Source organism: Gavialis gangeticus, unplaced genomic scaffold (genome assembly GCF_001723915.1).
Source record: "Gavialis gangeticus isolate Ggan-Ray unplaced genomic scaffold, GavGan_comp1, whole genome shotgun sequence".
Lineage (NCBI taxonomy): Eukaryota > Metazoa > Chordata > Crocodylia > Gavialidae > Gavialis > Gavialis gangeticus.
The window spans coordinates 90,317,961-90,333,811 of NW_017728992.1; the positions used below are offsets into that span (position 1 = coordinate 90,317,961).

General features: G+C 43.4%; 1 protein-coding gene across 2 annotated transcripts in view; it reads right to left on the reverse strand.

Moving 5' to 3' along the window:
• The window catches only part of RAB31 (RAB31, member RAS oncogene family), a 165,258-nt gene that overhangs the window by 14,768 nt on the left and 134,639 nt on the right, over nucleotides 1–15,851 (reverse strand). For both annotated transcript variants that reach the window (XM_019525367.1, XM_019525359.1), the window contains exons 4-6: nucleotides 9,371–9,442; nucleotides 7,799–7,905; nucleotides 1,637–1,746 (exon numbers count right to left, since the gene is read on the reverse strand). In XM_019525367.1, coding sequence (XP_019380912.1) covers nucleotides 1,637–1,746; nucleotides 7,799–7,905; nucleotides 9,371–9,442 — 289 coding nt within the window. The remainder of the gene's footprint in view (nucleotides 1–1,636; nucleotides 1,747–7,798; nucleotides 7,906–9,370; nucleotides 9,443–15,851) is intronic.

Sequence of the window (15,851 nt, forward strand, 5' to 3'; positions counted from 1 at the left end):
GAAATGATGGGGAGAAAAAACATTTGCTAGATACCACTACAGTGACTATATTTCATTTATTTGAGTCCTCCAGGAATGTTTCTCAGTATAAAACTTCCAAGCAACATAACAGATTGATCATCAGCAGGAATCTGGATTTTCCATTTCCCATGGAAAAAATGGAGCAAAACGTGGGTTTTCTCCTTTACCGGAGGAAAAAACAGATTTCTTATTTTAATGGAGAAACCTGAGGATTTTGCAGTTTTACAAAAGCTCTCTGCAGGCTGGCAGAGTTCCAGCCTGCAGGGAGCTGAGAGGGAGCAGAAAGAGGGCGGTCAGGCAGAGGTCACCATGTACATATATATGCATATAGCCACCAAGCAGCCCAGAGAGCAGCTCCCGCAAGTAAGTCTGGCAGGGGAGTGGGGGGATTGAGGCCCCTACAGGGAGGAAGGGAGTGGGTTGACCAGGGCAGGGGCTGGAGCTGCTGCTCAGCTGGGCGGTGGATGAGGCTTGGGGACAAAGGCCACAATGCGTAGCCACAGGACCCTGGCGGGGAGTGGGACAGAGCCATGGGCAGCTTGTCTGGGGGCGGGGGGTGGGGCTAGCTCCCTGCCGCTGTACGCACTCTTGGGGATCAGGAGGGACCAGTGCCCCACAAATCTTGGGCTCCTGCTCTGCTGCCCTCCCCCAGGACCTCCGCAGCCTGGTGTGTGCAACACGAAACAGCAGGACAGAGTAGGGCTGCATGGGGAAGGTGCTTGCCATTGCGAGCTCCATGCTGCCCTGGCGAGGTGTCCCCTGAGCATGCAGCAGCAATAAAGGGAACACCCCTGTGCTGCTACCCCCACTGCTGCTACACAGACAGGGGGCACAGTGCTTACAGCGGCAAGCAGCTTCCCCACGCAGCCCCGCTGTGCCCTGTGCATCAGGTCACATCCACTGGGCTGTGGAGGCCCTGGGGGAGGGCAGAAGGGCAGGAGCCCAAACCTGCAGTGGGAAGCCCATGCCCACCCACCCCCCGCCCCTGTGCACAGATCTGGGGAGCATGCATCCTCCCTGCCCCCCCCTGGAGTGCGCACAGTGGCAGAGATCCAGCCCCCACCACATGCACACAGCAGGCAGATGGCAGGCAGTGTGGGCGGGGAGCCAGGCTCTGCTCCAGTGCAGCATCTGCTGCCTCCTGCTAGGGGTAGGGGGCTGTGGACTGGGTCCTGGCCCCATAGTCCTGGCAGCTGGGGCCCCCCTCTGACGGCTGTGGGGGAGGGGGCAGGGGGAGTGTGGGGCCTTGCATTTTAATCGTAGATTTTGGGGGTTTTAATCAGAGAATTTGTGGTATTTAAGTCAGGGAAAACCAGGTTCCCTGATCATCAGTGCCTTGTGTAATGTAGTTTAGGCCTGGAATAGGGGTAAGATGTAAGACAGGATTTAGTCATACAATAAAAACTGCACAGGAAAATAACAGTAGCCACCCAAGCTCTGCCTTAGTCTAATCTACTCAAAATCACTCTTACTTCTGTATTTTTAAACTGTATGCACAATTAGCTCAAGCTGTTTCCTCTCAGTGGAGAAAGATATTTTCACAGACAAAATGGATAACTTTTTTTAGGAAGGAGGACTCCAAGCACATCCACCAGAAACCTGAAAATGTACTTACTGATTCCTTGAAAGAGTTCCTCAATATTAACTGCATTCTTTGCACTGGTTTCAACAACAATTGCACCTATAGTTTCTGCATATTCTTTGGCATCCTTCATAGGTACCTCCCTGAGAAAAAAAAGTTTTAAAATTATACAAAGGATTATCAAAACAAATATATTTTTGAAAGCATTATTATGTTACATTGTTCCCAGGTTTCAGTTGCACAAGTCTTAATCCTTACCAAGTGGGCATGTTCTTTGCTTCAAAAATGATAAATCTGTTATAAATCCCACTCCTGCATTCATTGTAGTCCACATGAATTTAGCCATGTAATTCAAGATTGCAGTCCCAAGGTGTAAAAAAAAACCCCATTAAATAATTTGCAAATTAAGGGACACAAGGGGCCAAATCTCTCTCACGAGGTATTCTGAAGATAACAACCTAGATCCATAACATTAATTGATGTTTGCTCAAATAATCACATTGATCTTGGTTCTTGATTTCCCTCCAAATGCATATGCATTCTTAAAAACATATCATGATTGATAGGTTATAATGTACAGCACTGACCCAGCCATGGGTACTCCTAGGGGTCTTTCTTTAGTGCTGCTCAGCCCACTCTCTAGTTCCTTTGTCTCTCAAAGACTTACATCCAGGTGGGACTAAGTTACCTGTGTCAGCATGTCATAGAATAATCTCTTAATTTTTTCAGAGCAGAAATACCACCAGGAAGTTGGGTTGTTTTGGATTAATAGTGCCAACCTCTTACAATCAGATAAACTCAACAAATCTGAAACTTCCTCGCAATACAATAGCATAAAAAATAGATTATATACTCTGCCTAGACCCAAATGCTTTAGCATACTTATTTTATACAAAATAATGAATAATACATATTTTTGGCTTCTATGTAGGTCACTATGCTTAAAGCACCAATGCATCATTAAATTATTGATTTAAGGATTTCTGGGTCTGCCATCAAGACAAGGCTTTGAAAGCAAAAATTGAGGATTTCTGGGTCTGCCATCAAGACAAGGCTTTGAAAGCAAAAATTGTCATCAGCCACTCTATTTTCGCTTGCATCAGACCGATATGCATAGACATTAGAGGGAGCATCTGACTCTCTTGATTCAGTCTACAATCAGTATTTGTCCAAGGCCCACAAACAGGATATTTTTCTGGGTGTCATGAAAGGACACATGCCTCGCTGTTTGAAGTGAGCAGGACATCATGATGAATCCTGACAGAACATCTTGCTCCCCTTCCTGCTGCAAGAGGAGAGGAAATAGGGGACAGGAGCTCACTGGGCACTTCAGTGTACTTCACAGTCCCCTGTCTTCATGCCTGTGAAGAACCTTAACTTTTTCTACCAGTATAACACAGACCCCTTGCTGATCTAAATTCTGTGGGCCAGGTGGCAGAGAGGTGGGAGGGACTGCAACTGATTGTGACCACCACTGTTGATAGCTGCCACCCCACCTCACCAAAGCTCAGAAAGTGCTGAGATAGGCCTAAATGCCTACGTACACAGTAAAAGTACAGTTTTGAGACCAAGTCATGAAACAAAGCATTTTTCCTTGCAGTGTTTCAATGCAGCCACCAATCTGTTCTATGTGGAATAGATCTGCCCTGCCACCAGCAGCATCTGCCCCAACACTTGCCCACAAGAAAGTCCTAAAGTAGCTATGTGACCCCTTGTATAACCTCCCCAGCCTGGTGCACTGTAGTTTAACAGCAGGTGCAAAGCTGAAAGCACAACCATATAATTTTGTTTTTATCATGAGTTTAGAAAGGTATCTGTATTTTAAATCAGAATACAGTTATTTCAGTAAAATGAGGAAGGGCATAGAGATGAAGTAGTTTTAATTCTGATGTATGTTTGGTTTCCAACAGTAAGGGTTTGCAGTGCCAATCTTTTGATCCAGTCGCTGTTTCCAGTATTTACTTCTTTCTTGAATAACGCTCAATATATGTAATCTACTTCAGAAGGAATAACTGCAGAAGCCAGGCATCCTCTCCTTATGCAATCCTGAGCTGGCTCATGAGCATTTTTCTCTTAAGATCTATAACCTGGTATCATCTCTTAACTTTTTTACGTAAACTTGTAAACTAGGAGGATTAAAGAACTCTCAAAAATAGGACTGGCTAGTGAAGACTTCAACTTTCTGTATGCTGGTAAAAAAACCCCAAACAAATAAACAAACAACAAAAAAACAATCTATCTTCAAGACTGGAGATAAGGGGTGGGAACGTATTGTTTGGCAATATGCATAGGAAGCTCTGTAAAACTTACTAGCTCCTTCCAAAGGGCAGAAGACAAGATGGTGGCTGCTCCCTTGTCCTTCCTCCTCCTTCCAAGGCCTCTTTGCCAATCAACATAGAGGGGTGGAGCAGCACAAAGGGCAGCCAGCAATCAAGATGGTGGCTGTCCCCTCATCCCTCCCTGCCCATGGCCTCTCTGACAATCAGTGCCAAGGGGCAGGCCTGCCACAAAATGCCTGCAAAATCAGTTCTGTGCACTACAAGCAGGTGGTGAAAAACCCTTTGTCTCACCATGATTTAAGTAGTTCCCTATGTATAGACAGCACCTTATTCATGTTTGCCTGTACCAGGTACATTTTTAAAATCCCTGAACACTTAAGTTAGTGGTTCTTAACCATTTTACACTCAAGGCAGTCCTTAGAAGATGTCACTAAGGATTCTTATTTGAAATCCCTGGGTTTATTTTGTGAATCACATGTCAGTGTCTGCACATTCAACAGTGTTAATATTTCATTGTAACCTGCAGCACTCTTTAAAGGATCTCATAGCATACTAGGGTGCTGTGACATCCTGCTTGAGACTCACTGACATAAGTTCCCATTCAGTGTAATCAATGCAGTAAGCTGATGATATCTCTCTCTTCTAAAATCATTTATACTGAGCAAACATTAAGACAAAGTATCAGAAGCATCCAAGCTGCATACATTGTCTAATTCAGTGTTTCCCAACCAGTGTGCCACGGCACAAAAGCATGCCGTCAGAAATTAACAGGTGTGCCATGGAATTATCCCATGGCAATGAGGTACAATAGATATGAGGATGGGGAATGCCATAACAGGTGTACCGCAAAAAATGTTTATTAATGTAAGTGTGCCTTGGGCTGGAAAAGGTTGGGAAACACTGGTCTAAATCAATCAGATTTTTAAAAGTAGGAAAATAATTATACATGTATAATGTATCTTGCCCTTCTTCAGTCTCCAAAACCCCATTTGTTTTATTATTATTATTATTATTATATTGTATAATTAATAGATCAGTGTATGCAAAAAAATCTCTACCTGTAACAAAAGAATCTCAAAACATTTGTGGTCATTGGTAAGGTCAGCAGCCAGAGCTTGAGACTAAGACATTTTCTCAAATTTCTCTTGTTGCACAAGTGCAGGAATAGTCACCATATAAAGTTATATTTGGAAAAGAAGCACTCAATAGTTCACTATCACGTATGGCACCAAACTCATTCAGATCAATAAAACACTGCATTATAGTTTAACAGAATACCTTCATTTGTAAAAAGTACAATGTGTATCTGAATCAAATTTGCAATTCTTGTTTTAATCAAGCAAATGTATTGTTAAAAACAAAACCAATAAATGTAAATGAGTCCAAGATGGAAACTGGAAACGATCAAAAGTTCCACTTTGAATTAGCTAGAAAGACTATAAATGGCCCACTTTTTTCTTTCCCTTTAAGAAGCAACTTGTTGCTTTCTGATATTCATGTTAATAAGTCAGAAGCCTTTTCTCTAAGTTTATGAGACTCACTCAGTCTGACTGTCTTGGCAGAAGTACAGTATACTGCCATGCAGGGGACCCAAGCTAGCATGCTAGCTGTGCCCTTCACTCCTAAGCCAATAGAAGCTGGGAGCACTGCAGAGACCAAACAGTCAGCCCCTAAGAACTGGGAACACCTCATGATTCTGTGCCGTAATTCCTCTAGCTGGCTCAGAAATAACAGTGAAAGCGAACAATCTTTAAAAATGTCTTGATTCAGCAAAGTACTGTATCACATGCTTCAACTTAAGTATGTGCTCCAGTGTTCTGCTGTATCAGGGTCAAAGTAAAGACCTTAAGGGACAGAAGAATAAATGTGAAACATGATCAGGGGAGTCCACGGGGTTCTAAGAGAAAAAATATGCTGAAAGATCATAGATCCTGTTCTCATACAGCTCACAGGAAAAAAAAAAGACATAGACAACAATATTCGCTCCTGAAACAATGAAAGAATTATTGAGTGCCACAAAGGATTACTTATGGTACTCAGCCTGACATGATTCCCCTCGCTGCTAGGCTACGTGCAAATCCAAAGAGGAGCTGACGAATATGAAGGTGAACCTAATCTGTGAACATGCTATGAATAGCATCTTGGCTCTCTTACAGAGCAATAAAGTCCGACCTCCCCTCATTTTCTCAAGGAGGGTCTTCTCTTCATCTCAAGTCTGGGACACAAGTCTGCTATTTGAGACTAGAGAGAGATCTTATGTTCTTGCAAATGTACTTTCTGGAATGAGGCTGTCCTTTTGCATCCAGCATTAACTCTTCATTTGATTAGAACACAGCAGCCTTCACATGCCAAGATCAACTGGACATTTCTGAGCTATGAGAGGCACACAATGGCACTGGTTACAGTGGAGCAGAATGAACATCTTGCACTATTTCAAACAGCACAGTGTTCCAAGCATAATTTCATTAACAGTAAAGCTGTTCTTTGAATGAAATTAATATTTCAATTTCATTTCTCTATCCTTACCTTGCTAGTTTCAGTCATGGTTAAAGACATTCCACACCTCTTAATATGAACGAAAAATGAATATGCAGATAAAAAAGCTACAGGTATCATTGATTCAGCTACTACAATGTCTGCAGTATCCAAGGAAATGCTATATGGTACCTGGCAGTTCCAATCAAACCACCAAAACCACAGAGGATATGCAGCAAAAATGGGAGGTCAAAACAAAATATGGTGGACAGTGAGATACTACTGCTGTTAGACAGGATAAGCCTGCATCATTGAAAAAAAAAGTATTGAGAATCACAGAAAAACACGGCTAAATGAGATCTCAAGGAATCATCTACTCCGGTAGTTTTCAATCTTTTTTCATTTGCGGTCCCCTAAAAAATTTGAATTGAGGTCCAGCCCCTTTGGATTGTAAGTGTTTGTATTCACATACTTTTGATTCATCAGTCATCTTTTGCGGACTCCTTAGACATAGTCTGTGGACCAGCAAGAGTCCACAGACCACAGGTTGAAAACCACTGCTAGTTCAACCTACTGCTCAACATAGGATTATCCCTGTCTAAACTACCCCAAATAAAGGCTTGTCTATGCTACATCCAAAAAACTTCCAATTACATATTTGTCAACTTTCTAGGTTAGTAGCACTCAACCTTCTGGCCCTGTGGACTACAGTAATGGTGTGGGGTCCTGTTCCTCTGGGCTGGATGATTGGCGTGGGGGTCAGTCCACAGGTCTGATCCTGCATGGGGGTAAGTCTGTGGGACCTTATGTTGGGCAATCTGGCATAGAGAGCCATGTTATTCAGTCTGTGAAACACCCCACAGGTCTGAAGAACTGGAAGTATTAGAGCGGCAATTAATGCTGCCATTGCTTCCCTGCCACCAAATTACCAGACACTTGGGGAGCCTCACATGCCAGATGACATGGCTTTACTGTCCAGGGGGTTGAGCATTCCTGCTCTGGGTAATCTGTTCCACTGCTCACAGAGGGTGGCTAAACCTATTTAAATGTTCTTTGTTGCAATTTAAGCCCATTACTTCTTGTGGACAGAGAGAACAATTAATTACCATTCTCTTTATAAAACCTCTTTTTTTTGTGTTTGAAGATGATTACCAAATCTGCCCTCAAGCTTTTCTTCTCTAGACTACATAATCCAAATTCTTCAAACCTTCTCTCATATGTCCTGTTTTCCAGACCTCTAATTCTTTTTATTGGCCTCTTATGGATTCTTTCCAGTTTGTCCCTCTCAAAGTGCAGTATCCCAAACTGAACAGAGTACTCTAGCAGATTTCATTAGGAGCAAAATAATATTTTAGGAGCAATCACAATACGAACCTGGCTGCTTGAGGAAAGTAAACAGTGTATACCAAAAACTAACATCTTGGTCATAAATGGATGTTACCTGATATCAGAAAGATCACATTTGTTTCCAGCGATGGCCATTACAATGTTTTCTGGACCATGTTCTTTTAATTCTTTTACCCACTTCTTCAAAGTATGAAATGAATCCTAAACCAAATACATAAAGAAATATCTAACAGAATCTCCATGTCTGAGATAACAAGTCATTCTTAGAAGTTATTGGAACACAGAAAACCTTTAAGAAACATTGATTCAGTAGATTAAAAGGCCAGAAAAGACCACTGTAATGATCTAATTGACCTCCCATCAAACACGGCCCACAGGACTTCCCGATGCTTGAACTGAGTTCTTAAAAAAAAATGTCAATCTTGATTCTAAATTTCCTGTCTCAGATAGTCCACAACCCTTGCTAAATTGTTCCAGTTGTTACTGATATCAGTTTTATCTTCTGATGACAAAGTGAAATTTTTCCTCCAGAAACCATTTGGGATATATTATATATCTCAAAAAGCTCTATAAAGGGACAACATTTGGGATATAATATACATTCCACTATAATATACAAATTTAAATATCAAACTTTAAAAGGATGAAATGTTGCCATTTTCCACACTAGTCCCACCCCTTTTTCTCCCTAAGACTGTTCTTCTGACAGGTGTTCCACAGGCATTCTGAATAAGGAAGACTGGATTAGGTTCTACCTGTACAATGCTTACAAATTTTCGGATCAATTACCAGCTGGTTAAATGAAAAATAAAAGCTATCTGATTTGATTTACTCTTCCTTCATACTTTCTCAGCATTTTAGTAAAGGATAACCCTACTTCTATGCAGCAGTAACCAGTGTCATCAGTGATTGTCCATTAAATTAATACATCAGAGAACTGAGCCAGCCCTGGACAGCAACAAGTAAATAATCAATTTGCAGGGGAGAAGAAAACTGTGAGTAAATGGGTCTTCTATAAGATCTGTAAGATTCTGCCCACAGATCTTCTGTAACTCAGTTTCATCTGCTGGGGTTTCTCTCAAAATCAAATTTCGTTTTGAAGACAAGAAATTTGCCATTGTGGTGGTGACAATGGAGTTAGAACCTCCACGGCAATGATGTCCAGATGGATGACAAAAAAATAGGAATACTTTACAAGCTGACAATACATTTTCATTTCAATTAATAATACTGAGCCAAAGGATAAAGATAAATAATTTAATTGCTTTTTTTCAAAGTACAGCAATCGCAAATGAGTTCAATTCTCAAGTGTCAATTCAAAATCATGATCATATTTAAAAGTCATTCATTCCCAGTTTGTAAAATATGGATAACTGATATTTTGTTATATTAATCCATCAATTAACCGATTTCTTAATAAGTATTTAGTTTCATGTAAGTCCTATTATACTTTACAGGTGGTCATGGTTTCCATCTTAAGAGATGTAAATTCTGAATTGTTTCCTGCAGCAAAAGCTCCAGTTTTGCCTGTCTATTTTTAAGTGTCACAGGAATGAAGCTTCTCTCAAAGCTCCAAATTTTTTTAAGGTAACTAACTTTAAAAATCTGGTGCGCAGTCATTAATCAAAGTATGTACTATAGAGGAATTATGAACAGAAAGCATTACCTGTTTGGTGATGTCATATACTATAACAGCTGCAGCTGAACCTCGGTAGTACATTGGCGCCAAGGAATGAAACTGTTAAAACACCAAAAAATCTCCATAAACCAACTGAAGTTATTGCACATTGCCAGGTCGCAAAGATATGGCACAACTGCATCATACTCTTTCCTCCAACAGAGAGCAAGCTTCTTGATATCTGCCCATTTTTAAATCAGTGAAACCAGTGAAAAGGAAACACCCATGATCCTTTGCTATTCTTTATTCTACTTGACTAAGATAATTATTCCTTGGTAATTCCGTACGTTTTTTCTCAGTATGTTTTGTGACAAAAAAAGTTTTCTGGTGAAATTCACCCAAAATCGAAGATTTAACTTGGTTTTAAATACTGTCTGTGTCTTATATTCGCACTGTACAAAAATGTGAATTCCAGCTATGGCCACCATATACAACCTGAGACTGAATGCACATAAAAAATCTGGAAGTCATTTATAAAAATCATAACAAATGAAAAGTTTTAGTTTATTATTACACTGTAAATTTGTGACATGTAGTTATCCTGTATGATAATTATCTCTATGAAACAGGTTCTTTAAAATTAATTTTTTTACACTACAACTTTAAATTTCAAGAGATCTTTTTAAAGGATAATTATTGTTACTAGAAAACTGCTTTCCAAAAAGGAGCAGCAGTTTTGTTCATTTAAATGACAAAACATGAAATCGCTGGTGTAAAATGTTAGCTTGTGATAGCACAAGCAAAGGAAATTAATAGGCCATTTGCTGAATCACCAAAACTGATTCTTGAATGTAACTAAAATAATCTACTTACAAAATATTTGCAGTCTTTTTAATCTCCTTGCAACTACAGCATCCTCTTGGAAACTTCTGTTCATTCATTTTCCCAGTACATATTTTTACATGCAAGTAAAACAGCATTAGTTTTCTTTCATTATCAGCTTTCACTATGGTAAAGAGCAGGAAACCTGCTTTCATGTCTGGCTGGAAAATTTGCAAAGTTAGTACACTAGCAAAGTTGTACACAGTGCTTTAAAAACACATCAGAAGACAAAAGGGTCCTGTACCATGTCCCATGCTTTACATCCATGAAGAACCAGTACAGAATAACCATAAAATGCTCCTACCCTGATCTGGTCATTTGACATCTACTTTGCATGTAACCACCTACACAAGGCTCAAACCAGTGCAGGCTCATGCTCATCCTCAGGCTCAAATTTTCTGCCCCAAAGAATTCCTGACCTGATACAACATGTGACCCTGATCCTACAACTGAACCTTCTCATGCTTGTCCACTGCAGCAGCAAGGTCCAAATTACAGGTGATCCACCAGTACAGGGATACCAGGAGCTTAGTGATAACAAGATGAGGAAAACAAATGAGGTTCAAGGAATAATTTGAAGGCAGAATTAACCCAACTGTTTCACCTTTTAACACTCAGGGCACAAAACAGGAAGACACTACCAAAGATAGGGAATGGATAAAAGAACACCATGAAGCTGAGTAATAGAAGATACTGTAAGATGCAAACCATGAAGTTTACGCTGTTCTCCAAAAGAACAGCACATAAATTGCAGTGACTAACTGAGGACAATTTCAAAATCAATGTGCTTTTGTGATCAATTGGTGGTTATGCCCAATCCAAAATTACCTACAGCATCAAACATTCTACCCTTCTACAGTTTTGCCACTGAAATTCTATTTCCAAACTGAGCATATACACAAGCAGTGGTGTCTTTCAGTGTCTATAGCAAGGGAAGGCAAAATATGGCCCACAGGCCAGATCTGACACACCAGGAGACTTCATCCAGCCCACAGGCAGGTGCCTGTGGCTGCCCCTTCTGCTCTTGCATAGGTCCAAACCCCATCCATTCCCACCCAGGCAGCACGCTGTATTCCCACCCTTGTATGTGGGAGGGCCCCAGCCCTGGCCCTGGCCCAGGCCCAGGTCCAGGCCAGAACTCAGCTTTCGGGCAAGCTGCTGCTGCCACTGCTGCAGCCACTCAGGGAACTGCTCGGCTTCCCTTGCTTCCAGCAGCTCCTCCTCATGTCCCTGCTGCAGCCCTCCAGGCAGGAGATAGGGAAATGGCAACAGGCAGGGAGAAGCATCAGCTGGACAGAAGCGTGAAGCACAGGCCCCATGGCCGGGGCGGGGGGAGCATGAAGCCCAGGTCAGCCCTCTTCCATTACATGGGGCTCCCCATGACTCATGTGCAGCTCCCAGGATTTGTGCACCACTGGGGGAAGCCCCACATGATGATGCTGGCAGCCTTCCCCACTTCCTGCTGCCACATGCAGCTCCCAGGACTCCGCCAGAAGTGTCAGGGAGCCCAGCTGGCTCAGTACACGGTGGCAGGAAACAGGGCCAGCCTGCCATCTCCATCATGCTGGACTCCCTCCCCAACAGCATGAAGCTCTGGCTGGGTCCTGGGAGCTGCACATGAGATGAGTCCTATGCAACGAAGCCAGGCCGGCCTGGCCCCACTCCCTGTTGCCACATGCATCTCCCAGAACTAGCTGGAGCTGCAGGCCACCAGACAACTCTGCCTGCACAGGCCATGGGTGCCCCATGGGCAGCAGCAGAGGCTGTGTGCCACGGGGGTGAGCCTGGGGGGGCTCCCACACACACATGGGTTCTTTCTGGTTCCAAGGTAGCAAATACCCCCTCCCAAAAGGAGTATTTCCAAGGGTTCCTGGGGGGACTTCCTGTGGCAAACGTAGGGGGTTAGGGGCAGGACTTCTGGTCCCAAGATGGTGACCAGGGGGCAGAGCACCTGTCAAAGGGCATGGCTACCCTTGCACCCTTTGACAGCTCACCAAACAGGGGTGACATGTATGGGGTGCACATGCACCCCCTGAGCGTGGCAGTGCACCCCCTACAAAAAGGTGCTACTGACACCGTCAGTGGCGCCTGCAGGTGGTCACTGCTCACCACCCTGCTGCCGTCTACGGGCGGTCCGCAATCCCTGCTGGCTGCCACTGCAGGCGACAGCTGCGGGTGGTCGCTGACTCTTAGTTGGTGCTCGCCACCCCCTGCCACTGACAGCACCAGCGGTGGCTGCGGGAGCTCCCCCGCTTACTGCTGCCACACTCTCGCCACTGCCACCATGCCCCACCAGCTGCTGGGAGGCACGAGTCGTTCATGTCACCAAAACTCATTAAATGACCTTCCAGATGAAATAATTGCCCACGCTTTGTCTATAGGCAGCCTAAGACAATTATTCTAAAATGTGTGGACTCCTTTCCCCATCATTTCCACAGGATACTAATTCTGATATATGAAGGCAAATCTCAATTCTATCATAATTATCTTACTCCAAACCACTTTATCCAGCTATTCTGTGTAAATCACAACCCCAAACCAGTTCTTCACCCCTTCTCATGTGCACAGGGGCCAACTTTGGTGCTGTTCCATGTGTAGCACTTTAAGCAAGTTAATTTCAAATATGCAAATGAGCTCAGATAATAAAACTTCAGTTTCAAGCCCAAAACCTCTGGAGATGCATATAACTTGGTAACTTCAACAGACAGTTGGGTGCTAAAGTGTGTCTGTGGAATATACGGATGCTTGGTAGGGGATGCAAACCTTGGGAGGAAGGTGGAAGAAGGAGAAACTTAGTGACTGAAGAAAAAAAAAAAGTCATAGAATTAAAGGACTTGAATGAACCTGCAAGATCTTCAAGAATGGTCCCCTGCCATGGAGGAGGTTATTGGGCTCAAATGAGCTCAATGAGGTGTTTATCCAGCCTACTCTTGAACACCTACAAGGATGGCAACTGCACAGCCTCTGCTGGGAGCATGTTCCAAATTCTAGTTACCCATAAGGAAAAGTTTTTCCTTATGTCCAGCCTAAATTTTCCCTCAATTAGCTTGTGCCCATTGGCCCTCGTCCTCCCAATGGGTGCCTTCCTCAAGAGTTGCTCCCCTAGATCTTGGTGTTCACCCCTAATGTACTTGTAGGCAGCTATCAAGTCACTTCTCAGTCTTCTGCTTACTCAGACTGAACAGGTCCAGTTCATAGTATCATAGTATCATAGTATCATAGTGCTTAGGGTCAGAAGGGACCTAAACAGATCATCAGGTCCGACTCCCTACCCCCCCGGCCAGAATGGGTGCCGGGGTCATATCACCCCAGCCAAATAACTGTTCAGCCTCCTCCTGAAGACCTCCAAGGTAGGAGAGAGTACCACCTCACTTTGGAGCCCATTCCAGAGCCTGGCAGCCCTAACTGTAAAGTAATGTCTCCTGATGTCCAGCCTGAACCTTCTCTCTAACAATTTGTGGCCGTTATTCCTAGTAACCCTGGGTATTCCTGGAGTCTCTCCTCATAGGGCCTATCCTCAAGGCCCCTATTCATATGGGTGGTCCATCTCTGTACCTGCTCAAGCTTATCCACATCCTTCCTGAAGTGTGGTGCCCAGAACTGGACACAGTACTCCAACTGTGGCCTCACCAATGCCAAATAGAGAGGGAGAAGCACCTCCCTCAAGCTATTGGCCACACATCAGCTGATGCACGCCAGAGTTCTATTTGCCCTGCTGGTGACTTCATCGCACTGTTGGCTCATGTTCATCTTCTGGTCCTCTGTGACCCCCAGGTCCTGTTCAGATGGTATGCCAGCCAGCGGACTACCACCAATAGTATAGTTATGGTGAAGGTTCTTCCTACCCAGGTGAAGAACCCAGCACTTTTTCCTGTTAAACTTCATCTGATTGTGTTCAGCTCATAAAACCAGTCTGTCAAGGTCATCCTGGATCCTTACCCTATGCTTTGATGTGCCCACATTTCCCCACAGCTTGGTATCATCTGCAAACTAAATTATTGAGCTTTCCACCCCCTCATCCAAGTAATTGATAAATATGTTAAAGAGCACGGGTCCAAGCACCAATCCCTGGGGGACAAGATGGCCCTCCAGGATGAGGCCATCCCATCGATTACAACTCTCTGGGATCAGCCTCTAAGCCAGTTGTCCACCCACCTCACTGTAGCCTGGTCTAGGCCAATGCCCTCCAGTTTAATTGAGAGAATTTCATGGGAAACAGAATCAAAGGCTTTATTGGAGTCTAAGTAAGTTATATCAACTTCATGTCCCTTGTCCAGCTGGTTAGTTACCTGGTCATAAAAGGACACCAGGTTTGTTAGGCATGATCTACCCTCAACAAAGCCATGCTGGTTGCTTCTTAATACCCCACCAGTTATGAGCTTGTTGATGGCCTCCATAACAATTTTTTTCAACATTTTTTTCCCCAAGGACTGAAGTCAGACTGACCAATCTATAGTTTGTAGGATCATCCCTCTTCCCTTTCTTAAAGATAGGGACCACTCCCGAGTTCCATCAGAGGCCTTGCTATAAGCTTAGCCAGTTCTTTCAAGACTCTCGGATGCAGGTCATCTGGCCCAGTGGACCTGAAAACATCCAAATGGTCTAAGAGTACCCTCACCTCTTTGGGGCCTCTGGACAGAAGAGCTCCTGTCTGATTTCAGGAATACCGATGTGAAGTATGTATTTAGGAGGTCTACCTTTTTGCAGGGATCAACTGTGGACTGCCCCTCTGTATTCAGTAGGGGTCCCACAGCAGAGCTAGATTTTTTTCTTGCTCCCTACATACCTATAGAAGGACTTTTTGTTGTCCTCTATTTCTGATGCCAGCTTGATCTCCATGCCCGCCTTTGGCTTTCTGTGTCTCACACCTGCAGACCCTGGCTATATAAGTGTACTCCTCTCTGGTTGCTGAACCATTCTGCCATTGCTTATATGCTTTTTTCTTTTTCAATAGTTCCCTAATATCCCTGTTAAGCCACGTGGTCAGAGAAGGAAGAAAAAGTCAGGGAAGGAAGAAAGCTGAAGAGAGCAGGGTTTAGGGGGAAACCCTGGGCCAGACTTTATAGGAGCTGGCTTTCTGGAAAAAGATGATAGTAGTAGGGGTAAGCACTTGCTGAGGTTTTTACAGGCTGGATTGTTTACATATTTAATTCAATACCTCCCTTCCATATTTCCCATTTTCCAAAACAGCTGCAAAATATCCAGTTAACTAAACTGCAGTACCCCAGAAACTATACCAGTAAAAATATATATACAAGTCCTTCCTGCTTTGCCTCATACATGCCAGGGCATTTTTATTTTGGATTACAGTGCATTCATATGCCTGGAAAGAGCTGTTGGAGGATAGTAACTAAACTTTACAGGGGCAATGTAGTTCCATTCAAATGCTTAGCATTCCAGAAATTAGCCCAAGGAACCACAGTGGAAACCCAAATGATTCATGTGATTTTACTTCAGATATTCTTTTTGTCAGAGAGGTTAAGAAAAGAAAGAGGACTCTCTTATGAGGGCTACTCCACTAAACCATATTGCCAACATCATCAACTCAGCCTCTTCTTTCCTGGACTACAAGACATGCTTCTTTCACCAGATGCTGGGGAAGACTATATAGGAGACATACAGGGCACATCTACACATGCGCTTTACC